General features: G+C 39.1%; 2 protein-coding genes across 5 annotated transcripts in view; both read right to left on the bottom strand.

Annotated features, from left to right (window-relative positions):
* The window catches only part of LOC149951346 (uncharacterized), a 468,892-nt gene that overhangs the window by 37,777 nt on the left and 409,472 nt on the right, over window positions 1-21,643 (bottom strand). The window lies entirely within an intron of this gene.
* Window positions 4,632-10,680, bottom strand: LOC149951355 (uncharacterized). The gene is made up of 2 exons (XM_090167990.1): window positions 10,521-10,680; window positions 4,632-6,305 (listed from the first exon to the last, which is right to left on the bottom strand). The coding sequence occupies exon 2, from the start codon at window positions 6,183-6,185 to the stop codon at window positions 4,833-4,835; it is 1,353 nt and encodes a 450-aa protein (XP_090024116.1). The 5' UTR covers window positions 6,186-6,305; window positions 10,521-10,680; the 3' UTR covers window positions 4,632-4,832.

Genomic DNA, 21,643 nt, shown 5'->3' with positions numbered 1-21,643 from the left:
GTCAAGGCGATGGCATACCTCAATGAACCCAATACGGCGTTGATCATCTTTTGGAATACCGAACAGACGTTGGACAAGCCGAATGGCATCATAACGAACTGATAGTGCCCGTCCGGCAGTCACGAATCCAGTCTTCTCTCTGGAATCTTCGCTCAAAGGAATTTGGTAGTAGCCGGACATCATGTCGAGGCTCGTGAAAAGTTTGTTGCCACTAAAACGTTCGAGCTGGGATTCGATCAGCGGTAATGGGTACGCGTTTTTCTTTGTTATCTTGTTCAGGGCGCGGAAATCGACACATAGGCGCTCATCTCCAGTCTTTTTCTTGACGATTAGGATCGGGCTCGAATACGGCGAGTCGGACTCCTCGATAACGCCGGCCGCTAGGAGTTCAGCTATTTTCCCCCTGACACGGTCATGTTCGGCAAAAGACAACCTCTAGGGTCGATAGGTGATCGGCTGGTTGGACGTCAACTCTATTTCCATGACGGCCTTGTTCGTGCGACCAAGTTCGTTAGGTCGTTTGCAAAACAATCGCGGTACTCGTTTAAGAGTTCGTGGAGACGCACTCTTGCATCGTCAGAAACGTTTTCTCCTACGATTATGTCTTCAGTTGGAAGAGGCGATATTCGTACGGGTTTCATGTTTAGGATTTTCCCCGAAACTTCCGCTTCTTTCTCGCAAACCACAGCGCGGGCCATCTTTTGTCAGGCTCGGATAATCAGTTCTTTCGCGGAGATGTTGAAGACAGGAATTTTTGTTGCGCCATCTCTTCCAAGGGAGCATACCGTTCGGGGAAGGCAATATTCATTACCTCGCAGGGCCGTGCTTAGAGGTTTGGCGGCCCTGGGCGAAATGCATGGGCGAAACTGAGTGTATATACATCCCTATGGTAAAATTTTAGCGGCCCTGGGCAAACGCCCTGCTCGCCACCCCCTAAGCACGGCCCTGTTACCTGGAACCAAACGCATGGTCCTCTCCACGTATACGTCGGTATCATGAAAACGCGATCCCCGGGAAATCAGATCTACGAATCCAATGTAGTTGTGCGGAATTACGGTGGCCGTTTGAGCCCACAAACTTACCGTGGGTTCAGGCAAATCGGGGATAGTCAAGTTCATCAAACGGTTGTCGCCTTTGAGATTTTCCGGTCGCTCTTCGAAAATTCTGACGGCATTCTTCCGCTTGACAACTACCACGTGGGGTTGTTCGGTGAAGGGCTGGACAACGAGTACGGGTATCGTTTGTGCGTTATCGGGTACCACGTACATTTCCACGTCGGCCGTCGCGTGATCCACTTTTATAGTTGCGTTGCAGACTCCTATTGGCTTAATACGTCCGGAACCGTAGCCTCTTATATAGAAATCGTCGTCGGCCCTTTTGAAATTGAGTTGAAGCCGTGCTGCGTCGCTGTTACACACAGTCAGGCATTTGCTACCCATATAGACGTAGGCCTTGACTTTACTTCCACTTACGGTAGCGTCGACGAAATATTTTACGTTGCCATCGGACACTGCCTTTGCGCTGGATCCTTCATTTGGTGATGATTTCTGGCTGCAGTGTTGGGAGTCGTGCCCGGTTTTCTGGCAGAAGGTACATCTTAGTTTACGCTGTGGTTTGGGGCAATCTTTCGAGAAATGACCATAATCGTTGCAGTTGAAGCAGAGAAATTCTCCCTTCTCGTTTACGCGGGGTTTTCGTGTGGAATTCGTAGGTTTCTTAATGTCGTTGTTCGAAGCCTTGTTATATGTTTCGCTACCGGTGGGTTTATCGTTTCGCCCGTTGTTTTCTCGCGCGCGTTCGCTCGAGACCTTGGCTCTATTTCGTCCAGAAGTTGGCAGACGTTCTTCTAGTTGTTAAACGATATTTGGCGTTTCCGGCGGATATGGAAATGCTACACGTTTATCAAGACATATGTATGAAAGATATTAGTAAAATATTAAAAATAAAATTGGTTTCAACTTGCTATCTTTCATAGTTTTTGAGATAATCCCAACGGCCGAAGACTTATTTAACAGAGTGTACAATCGTAAAAAAAGAGGGGAGGGGTGCACGGGATAAGCCCCAACTAATTCGTGGAGACCGTATCGCCATCTATCAATCGGCGCTTACACGCCATATTCAGAAATCGTGAACTACGCCATGGTCTAGCAGGTTTAAGATTCGAAATTTTAATTTAATTATTGAGGCCACTAAATTTATTGTAAATTGGAGACTCGTACCAGTCCGAAAAACTATTAGAACAATTTTTGTACACTAAACCTGTAAATATTTTTTTTGTGTTTGACTATCGAAAAAGATAGTGAAAGGAAACAAGTTGGCAAGCCAAAATATACCTTTCCTCGGAAGAATTGTCCCTAGTGGTTTTAATTTCTCGAGATGACCCTTAAAGATATATCTCCGCAATTCAGAGTTATTAACTTAAAACGTAATCCCGGTTCAATCCCACCGGGTATAAAATTTTAATTTTAATTAAAATAATTGAGATGAAACAATCGAGTTTAATTTTTCAGAATAATATAAATTAAGTAGCTACAACAGCGAGTTAGACATACTAAAACAATGCACAATTAAATATAACCCTATTTACAGAACATGTTTAAATATAATACGAAGCAAATTTTAATGAAAGAAATATCTACAGAGGGTATTTGTATTTTTCTCGCTTACGAAATACTTGCCGCATCTTTAACGCACATTTTATTTCAACACTCGCCCTCGATGAAGATACCGTAGAATAGCTATATTCGACATTTGGTAGTGGACTACTCGTAGACTTCCTGTTGACTTTGTGACACATACCGCATGAAAAAGACCAATACCGGCCAATTTCCAATATCATATAATTACTCGCACAATCAGGAAATCCATAACTGCATTAGGAATCGTAGATGTCCAAATATCCACACCAATAAAAAATGTATTAACAAGTAGCGAGAAACTTACCATTAACAAAGCACAAAAAGCCACTTGACTAAACGACAGCTCATTTATCAATAAATGACCGTAGACGTTTAAAATAAATTACGAAGTAATGACGACCCAGTTAAAAACCAGACCGACATGCGTGTAAGAGCACGATGTAAACAACTAGATATTTTCTTCATTAATGACCTATAACGCTTGAAAACTAATACGCTAAAAACACAATAGATAAAAATAAACGACTGAAAAAACGAAATAAATTACAAAACACTAACGGGTTCTACTCTTTAAACATCTTATCTGCTGACTGCGCTAAAACAAGATTTGACCTTTAAATTTTCATACGTAAAAAATTTAGAGCACTCTCCTGTCATGCAGGAGGGCTCGTGTTCGAATACCGCCCGATACGATCGCATATTGATACTAAGACGAATACCGTAAACATTTGTCGGAAACCCTGCCATTTGGACGTTGAGACGTTTATCGTAACCCTCAGCACTCGGTCCGTCCCAAAAGTCAATAAGAAGAAGTTGGAGAGAAAACACCCATACATACTAAACGCAACACAACAAACTCATCACCCACAACCACCATAACACAAACTTAACATTCCCACACTATACATAACAATTCCAATAAAACTGAGTTGAAACCGTCGCGACGGTGAGCGTTAACGGAAAAAAAACAACCGCACCCAACCCAACCACAAAATCATCCATTAAGGCTCACCGCCACACGGTGGTTTTGCCAACCTTTAAACTGCAAAAACGGTTTTTCGACTTTGCTCCGGTAACGCGTTTTGGACTTTGCCCCGGTTACGCGTTCGCAGCCCACAGACAGACAGACACACCCACACACACACACACACAGACAGACACGAGGATTTTATAACCCCTCCGTTTCGGGTTTTGAGACGCCCTAGTTATTGTTAAACCGTATTTCTTCACGTAGCTCACTTCTTTCATAATTTGGTTTTTTATCGAAAAATATAAAAACCAATGCTTAGTGAAAGTAAAAAATTGGGTCCAAGGAATAATAGAAACTGCACATTTGCGGGTTTTTCGACGTTTTGGAAGTCGATTTTTGACGGCCAATTACTCGGATACGGTTCAGATCAGGAAAACGTTTCTTAGGACCTTTTTCGGTCCTTTTTACCCAAAGACCACGGATGTAATCAAAATCCCCAGGGCTATGCAAAAATGTTTCGTCTAAATATCCTCAATATTTCGTTCCAAATAAAGTTTCGTGTATAATTAAATAAATTTATTCTCAAATATTAACAACTTGGAATACATTTGTATACTGAATAGAGCTGTAAACTTTTCAGAAAAATGAAATTAGGTAAAATTACCCAAAACCTTTCCGAATTGAGGATTCAGGTAAAATAAATTTGAAGATACAGGAAATATATTTAGGGGCGTCCGATAGCTATTTTAGGCAGTAACTACTTGTTTTTGTTCAAGACGTTATATCAAATTGAAAATTGAGCATTTTCCAGGTTCGAAATTACGCTCTACAACTTTATCCTGATGCCTATCGGTACAAAATCATTCTCAGAAAACTACAAAATATTTTTTCTGATATTAACAAATTAAAAATTTTCCTTGTAAATATCTATAACCCGACGATTTCAGATTAAATAGATCTGAGAAAATGCTTAGCTCGATCGGAAAATTTTCCCAATTTGGGATCTCTACCCCTTTTGGATGAACCCACATTTACCGGATGTTAAAGGATTGGTTAATTTTGAATTTTGTATCAACTACAAAACAATTTTCAAAAAAAATTAATAGACCATGTCTGAAAAAGCCAACATGTCGTGGAATGCGTCTTCATTAGTTGGGAACAAATAAAATAAGAACATAAAAATAACAGAAAAACTACGTGTTTCGTAAGCTTGGTTCTAAAATTCAGAAGTTTTGTTCTTCGGAACTGCATTCGACCTTGACGAGAGTGTTCGTGTTCAATGAGACACCCTGGCTGTTATCCCCAGTTGCCCGATATATAAATTGCTCTTCTTTGATGGCGCTGCAATCGATTGAGAGGTTATCAGTGCCAAGGACCGAGAATTCCTTCTTAATGGGTATGGTCGCGGTTGGGTCGGCGTCAGGGTCTGGAACTTCAGATTTAACGATATGGGCGGAGTCCGATATATCGATGCAAGATTGAATTTGTTCATTTGTGACGCGACGTAGCTGCACGGAGCAAGGCCTAACTCCCCATTGACGACAAAGGCTTTCAATCAGCCATGGTCGTGAAAATGTTCTGTGTCGTGGATCTGGGTCTTGACTGGTCGAAGCGCCACTTTGGTTTCCTGGAACACCATCATTTCGAAGGTGAGCTCGGAGGGTTCTTTCCGTAGCGAAGTCCTGGTCACAAATTGGGTACTTATGTATCCTTGCCCTCTGAGCGTGACGCACTTTTTCGCGGTTAGATAATTTTATCTCGTATCTGGCCCGGTATCCACGCTTTGGACATCTAGTTGGTTTCTCGCCCGTGTGAGATCTTTTGTGGAAAATCAAAGAGCTCTTTTGGGAGCATGTGTAACTACACTGGTAACATTGAAATGGTTTTTCGCCCGTGTGAGTTCTTTTGTGCACAATCAAACTGCTCTTTCGTGAACATGCGTAACTACACTGGTCACATTGAAATGGTTTCTCGCCTGTGTGAGTTCGTTTATGGAAAATTAAATAGCTCTTTTGAGAACATATGTAACTACACTGGTCACATTGAAATGGTTTTTCGCCTGTGTGAGTTCTTTTGTGCACTTTCAAAAGGCTCTTTTGTGAACATGCGTAACTACACTGGTCACATTGAAATGGTTTCTCGCCCGTATGAGTTCTTTTATGTGAAATCATATAACTCTTTTGTGAACATACGTAACTACACTGGTCACATTGAAAAGGTTTCTCGCCCGTGTGAGTTCTTTTATGGAAAATCAAATAGCTCTTTTGGGAACATGCGTAACTACACTGGTAACATTGAAATGGTTTTTCGCCCGTGTGAGTTCTTTTGTGCAAAATCAAACGGCTCTTTTGTGAACATGCGTAACTACACTGGTCACATTTAAATGGTTTCTCGCCTGTGTGAGTTCTTTTGTGATAATTCAAATGGCTCTTTCGTGAATATGATTTACTACACTGGTCACATTGAAATGGTTTCTCGCCGGTATGTTTTTTTTTGTGAGCAATAAAATTTCCCTTTTCGTTCGTGGCATAGACGCACTCAGTGCACTTATGTTTCTTCAATTCTCGGCTGCTCATTTTTCCAAATTCACGCTACAAGTTAACGCGAAGTCTCTTTTGGTTGAAGAATCTGTCTCGCTGCTACGACTGGAAGGATTTGAAGCGTTGGTTTTCGCTGAAGACCACTTTTAGAAAAACCTGAACAAAATAAAATTCCTATATTAGAAATCACTATATGTTCCGTAAAAATGGATTTGGTGGTCACCCTATCTGAAAAAGATTATTTAAATATTGTTGATCAACATCAGAGGAATCAAGGATATGGATTTTAATTGAATTTTAGACTATTTTCTTGAGGAAGGTGCCGTAACAGACGCCATGTTTAAAAAGAGCTAATTGAAGGGCAGATACAGCAGGCAGAATTCAGGGCAATTGTTGCGAGGTCACAGGTTGTGAAATGTTGGGATGAGTATTGCACCACAGTTTTGCAATTCTACCGATAAACTAAGGTTTGACAGTTACTTACTCCCTCCTATTTGGGTGTGGTGGTGGAACTCCTTTGTGGGCAACCGGACTCTGGAAGGCGGTCGATGATCTGGATTCCAAGCTGCTGGATTCCAATATACACTCAGACAAAACTTCGCCAGTGATTTCGTGTTTTTTAAAAAATAAATTGGATTTTTACAAAGAAACCAAGTTTATAGACAAAATTCTCAAACTAACTTACGAAACCTGCAAATACAGATAGACTTTATAAAAATATACATATCTAAGGAAAGACCGGCAAATTCAAGTAAAAACCTACAAATCCTCTAAAAATTACAAATCCGCAAATTCGGGGAAAATTCCGAAAAATCAATCAATGCTCGACAATCGGTTGGGTATAACCGGTATGATCAACTTTGAAGTGGGAGTGCGTGATTGGGAGAATGGTAGGTCCTTCCAACTAGGCCTTAGTTAGGGGATTATTAAAAACCAGGTTTCAATAGCCTTCCAACTGTCTGTGCGAAGGTTTTTATTTATGTCAAACCTTAGTAGATTTAAATCGGGGTTTTTAGATATTACATTTTAATGTCTCCAATTTAATCATTGTCTTAATTTGAGCAAATGAAATTGTACCTTTTACAATATTCGTCGTCGGGCAATCTTTTCTCCGCAAAAATTCCGATTTGGTATCCGGTTCTACAATGTGGCACAAATGACGAACAGCCGTTGTCTATGCTACAGTATTTACGGGTAATCCTGAGCAAATTCAATCTGCCAAAAATTCGAAAGTTTGAAAAGGTAAAATTCAGGTATTGGAGTGAATTAGTTAGTTAGATATGGGCGTGACTATGGCGTAAAACAATGGAATTGCTTTAAAACTTTATTAAAATTACGGAAAAAATATCTACAGCGCCTAAAACTGTATTTACTAAATTACTATTAAAAAAAAAACCATACTAAAAATACGAAGAAAAAATCTAATTACAATTATAACTAAACAGATGAGGCTAATGGTGTCTTACATTCAACACTGCGTTTTTACACACAATCCTTAGGGACTTGAGTGTAATAGTTTCAAGTACTGTGTCCGCCGCCGACATCAATCGATTGGAAATATCAAGCCCTCGCCGGCATTGTTCACATTTGTGAGATTGGCGCCCCAGAAGTGGGGAATTTGCCCATTTCAGTGATTTTGGAGATTATGGAATTTCAATGTACATACCTTTTTTGAATTAAGACCAACTTGGTTGAATATCATATTTTAAGTTAGTACTGATCATTTTTGAACTACGTTTTCGGTTGCATTAAGAATTTTAATTTTAAATGAGATTTCGCTGCAATTCGCGGGCCCCCACAACCCGCGTATGCACTAGGGTCATAAACTGGTACAGGCGCCATCAAACTCGTTCGCGTTCCACTACCTGTTTTTCAAAACTATTCTACTAGAAAAATTCATTTTGTCTAAATTTAATTTAAATTAACGTGTTTGCGTTTCGCTAACATATTTCCAAAACCAGAAAACTCGAAAAATTAGTTTTGTCTAAAATTTAATTTTGTTTGCGTTTCGCTACTTAATTTCCAAAACCAAGTAACTTGAAAAATTATATTTCGATAAGTTGGGTTTGTGAAGTTTATATACAAAATGATTAAAAATTTGTTCAAATTTAAATATTTCCAATATAGTTAGAACATCGGGCAGATTGTGTGTACTTAATTGTCAGTGTCATCTTGTTGAATTTGCTTTTAAGGGGAAGAGTGTACTTTGGTGAGTTTTGACGCTAGATGTTACTCAGAATTGTAGTAGCTTAATTAGGATAATTCCTCTTAAAGACCGGGTTTGGTATATTCCAAGGATGGTTCAAATAGAACAAGTCGGCCAAGGCCGTAATATTAGTTCTACATCGATGAGGCGAAATTAATTTTTAGCTAAGCCTTGGCACGTCACGTGTCAAAAGGGTTAAGCATAACATCAGACGTAAGCTTTTTATCTCTATTGTAAGTTTGACTCCGTAGCTCAAATCCAATAGGAACTACGAAGAAAATTCGCATACGCTCACTAACCCTTGGCGCGGGTTAAAAGAGTTCAACATACGGTAAGACTTCAGCTTCTTTTATTTTATTCTATCACGGCACAAATAAAGTTTTCCGTCCTTAGGAAAAGATTTTTCGATAAATCGGGGATAATTATAAATGAAGAAAGTATAAGCATATGTAACATAATTACTCATAAGTATGCTACTAGCTCTATTTCTTCACTAACGGTTTGTTTCACAAATATTGCGTCATCCGTACCCTACGTAATATTTGACGTCATATTTGATGTCATTCTTGACGTCATCGAATCTCAAATGCCGATAATGCCATCGCACAAATAGCTCTACGTCTGATAAACCAACGGCTTGCCACCACCCTCCAACGCATTGCAACCCGGCCACCGAATAAAAGGCATTATAAGTCGCTAGAGGACTTGGGCCTAAGGTGGTGCCTTGGGTATTAGCCTAGCTGATTATTATTATTATAATTATTATTATAATTTTTTTTGTTTTCCGTTTGTCGAGTGTTTATTGTATGAGGACTTAATAGTTTAAATGTTATAATTTTCGTGTCCGAGCTGCCCTGTTATAAAAGGGTGTGTAACTACGGCAACTAATAAACCAGTAAACCTGTAAACAAACCGGCTTGAACAACCAAGGCTTAGGAGCTAAAATGAACTACAATATAGAGTCAAGTTTTTGTTAATGTAATTAATTTGCAAATTAATGAAGTTCTCGGACACTCACGTTCTAAAATAAATTTGCATTGTCAAATAAAAGAAGCAGGTTTATTTGAAAAAATAGTTGAAATTCAGGTTGAGCTTTTCTGGCGCATCTATAAGAATGGAGTCTTTGCATATTCTTTTTAACATAGGCCTAACTCTTCTAAGCTAGGTATGTTTTTTAAAAACGCTGGTGGAATATCCCACTTCGATTTATTGGTCATTTTCCCCAACCTTTTATTTTTCTAAATTACTCATAATTTAACTTCATCCGCACAAACTGAGCGAGTTTATAAATTTCAATAAAGCTACATTGGGCTAGCTAAAATTCCGACGCAAAAAATTCCTTCTCAATTTAAAGGTTTTCCATTGGTCTAAATAAATATGATACCTGCCAATAGTGTGACTCCCAAAATTACTAAGATGAATAAAAAGGTTAAAATCTAACGTAGTCCACCTTTTTACTGGTTCGTGGTGAAACAAACCGTTAGTGAAGATTTTTGAATGGAATAAAGGTACAGTGGCATACTTATGAGTAATTATGTTTCATATGGTATTAGTATTATCCAAGTTTTTAAATACGAATTTTACTTTCCTGAGTTCGGCAGCTACTAACGCTGTAATAACCGTAGATAAATGTTCGTCGAAGTTTTAGCCGATCGTGCAAGGGCGTAGGAACCAGGGGGGGGGAGCAATGGGGCAATGCCCCTCCCTAGAATTTAGCTGTTAGGGGCACCTTATGTTATTGCCCCCTGCCCCCCTACAACCTTTTGGTCGGTTGAATTCTTCAAAAGGCTCAAATTCTTATTTTAAAAGCATATAAAGCTTGTAGAACCTCAACTGTGTTTAGATTTCAGTCTTTTCCCGCCCATTTTCACAGTAGTAAAAAGTAAACATGCATTCGTAGAAGCTACACCATGGAGTTGGGAATATTATAATACGTGTCTACGTACGCTATGATGGGAAAATATAATTTTAAAACCTTTATAGCACAAAAATCGAAACACGTGCAAACAATTTTGTTCTGTTTAAATACGTTTATCTCATCTTAACGAATTGAGAGTTCTACTTTACTTCACTTTAACTTTAACGCTGTATCTTTAAAGATACAGCGTCCATGGTTTTACCATAATGTTAGGTTTGTAAAACTAAAAATGATACAATTTACAAACCTATTAGAAGAGACAATAGAGTTAGGAGTCGTCTTTCAGCGCTTCGTATGAGCCTCGCCAGACAAGTGAAAGATCCGGATGTTGATTTCGCCAATTAAAAGCTGTCGCTGACACTTTGAACTCCGATAAGGCACGGCGTGAAGGCGATTAAATAGGCAAATTATTTTTTTCCTTTTTTCGCGAACGTTGCGTCACCCGCAGATAACAAAGTTTTTATTAGAAGTTATTCTTTGTACGCACGGCTGGCCTCTGAATACGGAAAACAGTTTATCACCCGCCGTAGAAAAATTTGTAACCCTAGGCTAGTGATTAGGTAGAAGGAGGCGCTCAGGTCTGATGGCGAACATAAGCGTAGCTCTCCCGTTTGTATCGTGTCGCCAGTAGAGGTCGGGGATGGTTAACTTTTATTCAATAGATAAAGCTCTCAAAATTATTCGTAAAATGTTTTGATCAAGTAATTTATATTTCTGTATTATCCGATTAATTTTTTGATAAATTTGTAAAATTAATCGGAAAAACGACGTTTTTTTCGATAAAAAGCTGAAACTTTACGAATAATACATGTTTTTTAATCATTTTCCGAAATATTAACCGGTCTATTTCTTTGTTTACATTTTTTCCCCGAAAAAAATCAATTTAATCATTGATAATTATTAACCGTCCCCGACCTCTAGTCGCCAGCGTCTTTCTCTCTTTCTACAGACCTGTAGAACCAGCGGAGGAACAGTCCGTATGTTTTTGCAAACCTATTAGAGAGACAAAAGAGTTAGTTGTCGTCTTAAAGCGCTTCGTATGAACTAATAAATACAGCCCTATTAAAGACTCACTCAAAAAGATTTCCACATGAAAAAAAAGATGTTAGGAGACCTACCCATTTTAATAAGTTTTTGGAAAATATTTAGTTAGTGCTCGTCATTATATTTACGCGTGCATAAGGAAATGTTCATTTTAAATAATGGTTTTTTTCGTCGGACCCCACAACTAACGTAGGCACTAATGTGATATTTGAATTCCGTACCTATTCTAGATTGAGCATGGAGGAAGAAGGTGAGGAGGGGAAATTACGGTTCCTACTTGACTCCTAAGGAGGCGGTAGGGGGAGTCAAAAGGGGGAATCGAGGGGTCCGTCACTTCGGGGAATCGTGTACGAGATTCCGAATCCAGGAATCTGGAATCAAGATTCTTGATTCTGCTAAGATTCTAGATTCTAGCCAGATTCCGTGTTTCCGCCATGATTCCTTAATATTCCGTGATTCCGCTCTTGATTCTTTGATTCTTATTTGATTCCGTGATTCTTGTTCGGCTACACACTTGTACAAGGTTCCTTGATGCATCTATTGCCAACCAAAACCAATCTAGCTGTTCGAATATTATAGAAAAGGCGGTGTGACTAGGCAAATGACCAGTTAAAAATTGTCTAGGTCAGTTTAAAAATTAAGTCTAAAGTGGTCAGTTGAGGGTCAGTGGTTCACTAGACCACTAAATAAAAGGCTCCCACTGGTGTTTGAAAACTGCAGACCGAAAATGGAGTAGCAGGTGACTTTTCATTCCATACGTCATAATTTCACACGGGAAATTGTAATAATTCGAAGGCCGGTGTGGCTTTCAAATAAACTTGGTCTACTGATACCTATTATGGATCAGCTGAGGTATTTCAGGGCACGGGGTCGAAGGCTAAGTCGATGGTCACTGCCACTCACTGGTTCACTTCAAAAAGTTCCTTATTTCCCACCCTGTAAAGGGGCTCACTTTATTTTCCGTCTGCATGAGACTCAAACCTCGCCTTCAAAGTTCCAAATTCGAGCCAACTAAATTGTAAGCAATTGTAACATGCCCGAGAATACGACGAGCTAATACGCTCGGTAATACGAATACGATTCAACTATAGCCACGTTCACACATACGCGTTTCTTCTAAAAAGGTTCCGAAGCTCTTCAAATCGTTTTAGACCATAAGTGTGAACCTAGTTAAATCAGACAATTTAAAATATAACATACTAAATTATCTCTGGTTAAATAACTAAAAAACCGTTTTCGGGCCTTAAACCAAGTGTCGGCTCGACATAAGGTAGCTCTTTTTTCAACAGATGTCGCTATCGTTGACACCAAAACAAGATAGTTAAGTTACATTTTGACCCAAAAAGGCGATAATTATAGGTACACCTCGCGTTGATTGGATCGTATGTAAATTGGTGAATAACATAAATTACAGCAATTATAAACAATATTTTTACATGGGATACATAATTTAGGTTACAGTCCACTAAATAGAGTGTTTAAATATAATACTCAACAACGGCTCTCTGCCGACGTTATCAGAATAACGTGAAACATGTTGGTGTATCATATGGCTGGAAGCCTTCACACCATGCACACAGAAGAGGGACTCATTCTCTACAATACCGTAAAGTAATACAAGAGGCTCAAACAAACGTCCGAAAAGAGTTATAGTCAAGCTTGAATGGTTTTACGTAAAATGTCACAGGTGGCCGCAACGACGTCGTATAATCCACCGTGTACCTGCACTGAGGACGTCTACTAGAGCCCTAGACGTAAGTGCCCGGAGAAGAAAAGCCCGAGCTGTCCATCGCGATGGGCAAGAGAATAAGGCGTCATCCACTGCGGCTCCACACTGAGCGCAGGAAGCCGTGGAACTTAGATTAAAGCAATGGAGAACAACTGAGTGGGAAGTCTGCCACATCCGAGGCGCATGGGTATCGTGTCATCCCGCCGCGTTTAAGTTATCCGCATAATGGCTTGAGAGCCAGGAAAAGGCTACGCGTCCAGAAGACGCCATTGTGTCCTAGTTACTGAGTACTCTTGAGTCAATGTCGACGATATTGCCCTGCGACCGGCAGCCTTTTCCTCGGCGAGGAGGAATCCACCTTTGGTGGGCGTAGAAGCTTAGTAACTCCCGCCGGACGGTCCGCCATTTCATTTCCCGGAACTCCAACATGAGCCGGACACCACAGGAGAGTTATGGGCCACTGGTATCCATCATGTGAGGAGCATCCTGAGGCGGATCCCTGTTTTGCACCACCTAACCTGGTTCCAAACTTGAGGCAGGGGCGTGTGTGCATGTAGCCTGTCACAATAGCCCCTCCAACTAGCACGCTTCGTGTCACTAGTAAGTCGTTTATAGACAGCCTTCTCCCTTATGTTAGCAACCTGGTCCAACAGGAGTCCCGACCGCTGGGCCCTGCGACGGGTCTGACGGACTTCCTTGGCCTAGTTAGAACAGCATTAATCCCACCAAGGAGGCTGGCGAGGAGGCGAGTGCCCCCCACCCTTTTTGATAGGAATCGTAGCCAGGGCAATCTGGCGGAGAAGATTTTCCGCAGAGTATACCGATAACGGAGCGTCCCCCAGTGTATCATCCAAAAGGATTTTAAAACGTTTCCTGTCCGTCGCTGGATAGTGCCAATGCATACCACTGAACGTATAACGTGTAGTGTGTGCTGGGCATACGAGGGCAAACCTCCGGAGGGAACTTTGGAGGGCTGTAGGGCTGAATGTTAATTTCAATGAGGCCCTCAAAGCCCTCCGGAGGTTTGCCCATGTATGATGCTGGGTCACATATAAAAATAGGGAGATGATCATTTGTTCCTCAGTTTAAGACTGACCAGGGGAGGGAAATAGCCAATTTGGATCTTACGAAAGTCAGATTGAGGGCCCCGAGCTGGGTGGCGGGTGGAGTTGAGGTGATGTTGAGGAGGACCAGACGGTTCTGGGGTTTTAGTCAACTCTGGATGAGTCGGCCTTGCTGATCCGTATGTTGTGAGCGTTGAAATTACCTTGGATAATGGCTGGAGTGTCAACTCCTAGGAGAAGATCGTCGAAAAATTGTCTGGAGGCTACATCACCCGGGTCATAGATGTTAAAAAGTGTAATCCAGCCAGTGGTAAAGCGGATCTTAAGAGCCAGCACTTCTATCCCGACCCACCCTGGGGAAGGAAGGTGTACCGTAGGAAGAGAACTAGCAACTAGACTCACAACGCAACCCCTGGCGCCTTTCGCCGGGGGTGGGAGAGAAACGCGAGCACATCATAAACTCCAAAGTGGACGTTAAAATTTAACTTCATTTATCATTAATAGATGACACCGCGGTCTCCACTCAAGTCATTTTTTTTCGAAGAATCTGATAGATTCATGGCCATCTCTAATAACAAGGGCCTTTTCATAATCCAGGTGACAATGATAGAGCCGACAGTTGCTGTAAGTGTGACCGAGGCTTATGACTGTGATTCCTTAAATCAATATTAGATTTAGATTCCGTGATTCACACGAGATTCCGTGATTCATATGTGATTCATCGATTCGAGAAGGATTCCAAGATTCCGAAGATTCGAATATTCCCAAGATTCCTGATTAGATTCTTGAGATTCGGAATCACGGAATCAAGGTCCGTACGAGATTCCTCGAAGTGACGGACCCCTCGGGGGAATCCTGGGAAAAAATTAGCACATGTCAAATTCGAGCTGACTATTTGGTGCCCTCTATCCAAACACGGAGGAAGTTCCTCCGTGATCCAAACAAAGGCGCATCGAGAAAATACGCTATCCAAACAACATAAAGAGCTCCACGTTTTACTTTTGTTTCGTGGCCGTCATGATATTATTTTTGTAAACATTATGGATGATCACAGTTATTTTAAAAATAAGTATAGAAGGCAGACAAAAGTGCAAAAAATTAAGAAAAATATAGGTAAGAAATAAATGTTTTTATTAAGACATTGACTGAGAAGTTTCATGACAATTTCTTATTTTCTTTTAAGGTATTGGGTTTAATAAGCAATTTTTAATTGTAAATTTACCAACTATACTATTTAATGCGTGTAACTTATATAAGGTAACTTATATCGGAATACCTAAAGTGATGATTGTAAGTATAATACATAGTTTTCACTAACACTTGTAAGAGCGGCTAAGTGCTTTCCCCCCCGTTCTCTCCCCGGTACGGGGCTGCCAGATTCTTTGGGAGCCAGGCGTAGCAGACGAATGTTTATTCTAACATTGAAAAACTCATAGAGTGGCCGAGGGTTAGCTCTATAGAATGAATTTTGGTAATGCAAATAAATTCTTTAAGGGTTATTTTGACACTCTGGATGAAAAAGACAAACCATTTTATAAAAATAAGTACATTAAATTTGTCGGATTTGATCCGTATGATGATTTAATAGATCAGTACAAATCAGATGTTTCGTACTGGCCCAAAGTTCAGTTTCCACACGTATCGTATTATTTATTATATACAACAAATTCTGTAACTTTGGACAAAATGTTAAATTTTAAAACTATAGAATCCCATACATTCTTGACAAGCGATCGCATTAAAGGAATTGTTGTAAAGAAATTGGAGAAAGACTTTATTCTCGTTCTTGGAAAGGTATGTTTTTTTTTTCAAACTTACTATCATGAATGGAAATCTAACAACCTAGGTAAAACATTCACAAAAAGCCAACGAAGAATAGTTGTTCAATTGGTTATTAACAAAAGAAAGGGGAGAAATTTTAACGGCTCACTGTAATTGCATGGCTGGAATGGGGGAGTCCAGTGGTGGCGCCAGGATATTACTATGGGTAGGCTAATTAATTCTTTAATTTGGGGGCCCCCTTTACATACACTAACTAAACCAAACTGTGACAAAACCGGTCTATTTTTAATAATTTACAAAAGAAATGTACATGACTGTTTAAATGTACTCGGAAGTTATTTTTTTTAGTCTATGAGCGTAACAATGGGCAACATCCTCCAACAGCATTCTCCATTTTCACTTACAATTGTTGCAAAAACACTTGTTGCCACGCTTTATTTCATCTTTATTTTGGAAATTGGGACTCGGAGCACGGCCAACTTCGATCACGCGTACCGCGCGTTAGCGGCCCCGTCAATCGCCTCGCATCTAATGTTAATTTGCGTGTATGAATAATCCCGATAGGGGAGCTACATACGACCAAAAACCTACTATCACCAAAGGCGGGGAATACAAGCGAAATCGCGGAAAAATATTTTTTCTTCGGTTTTCCACTTTCCTATTTAGAAAAAACAAGGTATAGTAAGTTAAACTATCTTTTCGCAATATATTTATGGATAATTCATAATTTAAAAAAAATATTACCTTATAAATATTAAATGAAGAAAAAGAGACGCGTTTTTTACGCGAAGGCGCCATATTAGAATACATAGTTTTGAAGGCTGTAGATTTGTTTAGAGCGTTTTGACCATAGACATAATAAAAAATAGACCCAAGATTCTACGGGGGGTTAATACGGGAGCGATAACTAGCAGACAACCGGTATTTGTTCCGTATTCCTGTGGTACCACGTTTAAGCGACGCCTGTCGATTAGGCGAGAAAATAAAAAATCATCACGTGACACGTCACACATGTTCGTGTTTGTAATCTTTTAGGTACTCTGACGTGATTCGCGAATATTTTGGCTGTGAGAATTTAAAATAAGGTAAATTTTTAATATAATTTTAAAATAAGTCAATTAATTCTTTCAAAACCCAAATAAAAAGCAGCAAATGATCTTATAATTAAAAACAAAAAATTCTAATTGCGAAATGATATTTTATCAAAGGCTTAAGCAACTCGTGTACTTTCCGGTTTGTTGTGGTTATGGCTTGTTATGGGAATATTCTGTGATTCTAAATTGTAAACAAAAGTAAATGGAATTTTGATGAAATGGATGATAACGTGTCGAAAGCGAGGTTCGGGAGCTGATAACTCCGAAGATACTCGTGTTAGAGTACTGAAATTTGCTACACATCCTCATCAGGATTGAGGGTCTTTAGTTAACAAATTTCAATGACCTTGAACAATGTCTTCAAGGTCATCAAAAAACTAAAGCGAGAAGCGTAAGTGTCAGAAAGTTGGTTCCAATTAGAAAAGTGTTCCACGTCACATTGTAGGTCTAATTAGCTTTGATTCGATTGGATTTGACCAAAAGGAAGTCAAAGTCATTTTTGAAAGTCTTTGAAGACATGGTTCAAAACTACTTTGCGATAAAGTGGTGATTCGCAAATTTATTCTTGAAACCCAGTTTCTAAAGACAATGGATCGCGAGATAATGGCTGCGTTCAACAACTCTAAAAAAGCTCAGCGCTGAGCTCAACGGTCAGCGGTTTTTTGTTGAACGGGTTTTTTGACTTCCGGTTTTGACGTCACGTTGCTCATCGGAGAGTCAACGGAACCATCGGCTGAGCGAGCAGGTTTTTCCGTTGCTCATCTATGTCGTGACGTATTTAAAAATGGCGATGAATAATACGGATGACGGCTATCAAAACGTTGGCTTGACTGATGATTTAGGAAATTTATATGAAATTACCGTCACAAATGAAGATTGTAATAGAATAATGTCTGGTAAGAATTATTTAACTTGTTTTACACAAGACACCATGGACACAGCTTTAACATTTATTTAAAGCGTAATTTTTGGTTAAGCCTTTGAATCACGTGTGGTTTGTTTATATTTTTTATACACTTACATGTCACTTGTATGTGGCTGATCATTACACTAATTCTATTTTTTTAATATAGAACCTGGATTTGCCCTTTCATGCTTGAACAGGGCGATTGAATTAGGTGTGCAGCCTACCAGAAATATTCAAACTGAAGACGCTGGAAATCTTTGTGATAAAGGTAATCTGTAAAATAACTTTGGGTTTTTAATGATTAATTTTCTTGATAGATTATGAGGCTGGTGCTAGTAATTGCGCTACCAATGCAATTGTAGCGAGTCCTCCTTCCAGTAGAAATGAAGCCAATGCTAGTCATTGCAGTGCCACTGAAATTGTAGAGAGTCCGTCTGGCAGTCACGAAAACAACACTAGTTGTTTGAGTGGCAAATGGACTAAGAACAATACGCTACTCCTAATTGAATTGTTTGAAACTTACAAAGAAGAATTTGAAACTTCTAAACGAAAAAAAGATGTCTGGATGAAAATTAGTGACACATTGAAGAAAAAGGGCTATTCATTCAGTGCTGATGATTGCGATAATAAATGGCGTAATCAGAAAGTCACGTATTTAAACTAATTACACTTTTGTTTTTAAAGACTTAAATTGTAACCAATTTTTCCCATTCATAAGTTATAAGAAGATAAAAGACAAAGGTAACAAGACTGGCCGTGGAAAACAATCCTGGGAGTATTTTGACGTCATGGAGGAATCGTTAGGCTCTGAACACTCCATTAATCCAGTTAATCTGTTATATTCAGCTAAGTCTACTCCAGGTAATTTCTCAAATCTAGGATGAACCAAGCTTCAAAAATAATCACCATTCGTAGATATGTTAAATGCAGATCAAATTCAGCTGAGCTTTAAGCCAGGTAGCAGTAGTAGTTCGCAGTCATCATCTACTACGTCACTTAATGTGTCTACAGACCATTCGGCAGACAAATCTTTAAAAGAACGTAAGTTGTTTGAAAATGATGAAGCCACCATTACTCCAAAAGCAAAAAAGGGAAGATTTAGAAGGACAGTAGGCTTAGTTGCTCCTCCAGATTGGTTTGTTAAATGGAATGAAGACAATAAGAAAACTGAAGAAAAGGCACAACAACAGACCCAAAATTTCCAAAATGAAATTTTAAAAAGATTGGATGCTAAAAATAGTATTTTAGAAAAAATGGCTGATGCCTTTTTAAAAATGTAAAATGTTTTATTAAAAAATATTGTTTTATTATGAAAATTCTATTGTGAATTTCTTGTTAAAATTAACTTTTACTTCGTTAAAAAGATAAAGCAAGAAGTGACACATTAGTTGATATTACAATACAATATGTCTTCTACGATTTAAGCTACGAGCTATCAAGTCTCGTTTATTTGTAGCTGCTCTTAATACTGTTTCCCTCGCATCAGCTTCTTCGTTTGCCACCCCATTTTGTGGATTATCATTTATATCCATAAAATTATCGACATCAGCATCACCATCGTGAATTAAGAGGAAATTATTAAGAACGCAACAAGCCATAATGACTTCTGAAATCTCCGCTATAAGCAACATATCTAAAGCTTTAAGCCTTCGAAATCTTCCTGAACTGTGCTATTGATTGTAACGTAATTGTACTTCAGCTAAATGACCATTATTTTTGTACGGAACCATCAAAAATAAATCAAGTGGATAAGCCGAATCCCCTAACTAGTGGCCATTAGATGTATTCTTTGCCCCTTGATTCAGTTCTTGATATAAAGTGCTATTTCGCCATACTCTGGCATCATGGACGGAACCGGGCCATCCTACACATACATCAATGAAGAAGAGGTCTTCTTTACATACCCCTACCAAAAATAGAGGTACCATATAAGAAATTGAATTGCTTTAGAAGTTATCTTGGATGTTACCTTGAAGTAAAATTGATGTTCTTTTTTTACGATTATAATAGGAGTTCTTGTCTTCTACTGGTTCGGTAATGTCAATATGACATCCATCAACAGCACCTACTGTGCCTGGAAACCCATACAGCGTCTTGCAATGCTCCATTGTATTTTCCATCGTTTCAGGGGAAGGCCAAACAATGTAGTCGTGCCTTTTATTTGACATTATTTTTACAAATTCAATAAACAAATAATGGGCATTCCCTTTTGACAGATCAAATCTGTCGCTCACACTCCGAAATGATTCCGGAGTCGCCAGAAGCCACAGACTTGTTAAAACACGAGTCTCAATTGGAATGACTGTGAATTGTTTAGAAGCTGCCAAGGCTAGACCATAAAGTTGTATTAGTTTCTGGAAATAGATGGCAATTAAATACTGAAATGGGCAATTTAAGTTTTGATAATATATGAAAACTATTCGCGAGTCCTGACCTGCTCAAACTATTTATGTACAGACCATTCGTTATGTCTTAGACAGTCGATTATTCAGTACTGACAGATAGTTTTCGACTAATAACTTAATACAATACCTCAACAGCGAATATACTCATTCGGAAATGACTTTTGAAATCTGCACCAGTGTAATTAGGAACGACAGAATCTACATAACCTGATATTCTAACTGGAGGGTTAATCCTATCGCTTTGAAGTGCCTTCATCATTAGCACTACTCGTTGTTTCTTTCTGTTCCTAGAGCTTGAATTGAGGTTTAGTAAATCAAGCTCTAATTCATCTTCATTGGAAAGTTCATTTAATATGAAAAACAGAAGTTTTCTCTTTCTACTAGTATTTGCAAGCCTGTCCACTCCACTCATCCTTTTTAATTATTCAAATAGCGTGGAAGAAAAATTCGTATTTCGCGCCTTTTTTAAATCACCGATGTCGAAAATTGAAACCGAAGGCGTTCAACAACTTCTGACGTCACGCTTACCAAAAGAGTCAACAGTCACGTGACCCCTGAGCTCAGCGCTGAGCTTTTTTAAAGTTATTGAACGCAGCCAAGGTTTTCACACCTTAAACCACGTCTTCAAGGTCATCCAATTTTACAAACTTAAAAAACTCCCACCTTATTGAGTATGTCTAGCAAATTTCGATGTAACACGAATTGGTTTCGAGTTTTGTGCGTTTTCTTTCAATTTTCATTTTAATGACCTTTGTGATTTTGAAAAAGAGTTCCTCGACTTCCTATTGGTCAAATCCGATCGAATTAGACCTACAATGTGACGTGAAACACTTTTCTAATTGGAACCAACTTTCTAACACTTACGGTTCTCGCTTTAGTTTTTTGATGACCTTCAAGACATTGTTCAAGGTCATTGAAATTTGTTAACTTAAGACCCTCAATCCTGATGAGGATGTGTAGCAAATTTCAATACTCTAACACGAGTATCTTTAGAGTTATCAGCTCCAGAACCTCACTTTCACCCCGTCAACAACTTAACGACCTTCTTGTTTTTCATCTAGCATTTCTCGGCTTCCTATTGGTCAAATATAAGCAGGTCAAAGCTATATGTACTTAAAATGTCACGTGCAGAACCTTTCTAATTGGAACCAACTTTCTAACACTTACGGTTCTCGAGTTAGGTTTTGGTTGACCTTGAAGATATGGTTCAAGGTCATCGACATTTTCGCAGTAGGTTTCCCCCTACATCTTGTATACGAATTGAAAATTTCAAAATCGCACCTAAAACAGATTTGGAGATATTCGCCCTGGTTCATTTTTTAGGGGACACCCTGTATAGCAAATT

This window comes from Leiobunum rupestre, chromosome 3, assembly GCF_980474605.1.
Source record: "Leiobunum rupestre chromosome 3, qqLeiRupe1.1.hap1, whole genome shotgun sequence".
In the NCBI taxonomy this organism is placed as follows: domain Eukaryota; kingdom Metazoa; phylum Arthropoda; class Arachnida; order Opiliones; family Sclerosomatidae; genus Leiobunum; species Leiobunum rupestre.
This window is presented reverse-complemented; position numbering and strand designations above follow the sequence as displayed.

What these genes read in the sequence shown, in the direction of transcription:
- LOC149951355 (XM_090167990.1), bottom strand. Translation starts at nt 6,185, where the DNA reads ATGAGCAGCCGAGAATTGAAGAAACATAAGTGCACTGAGTGCGTCTAT.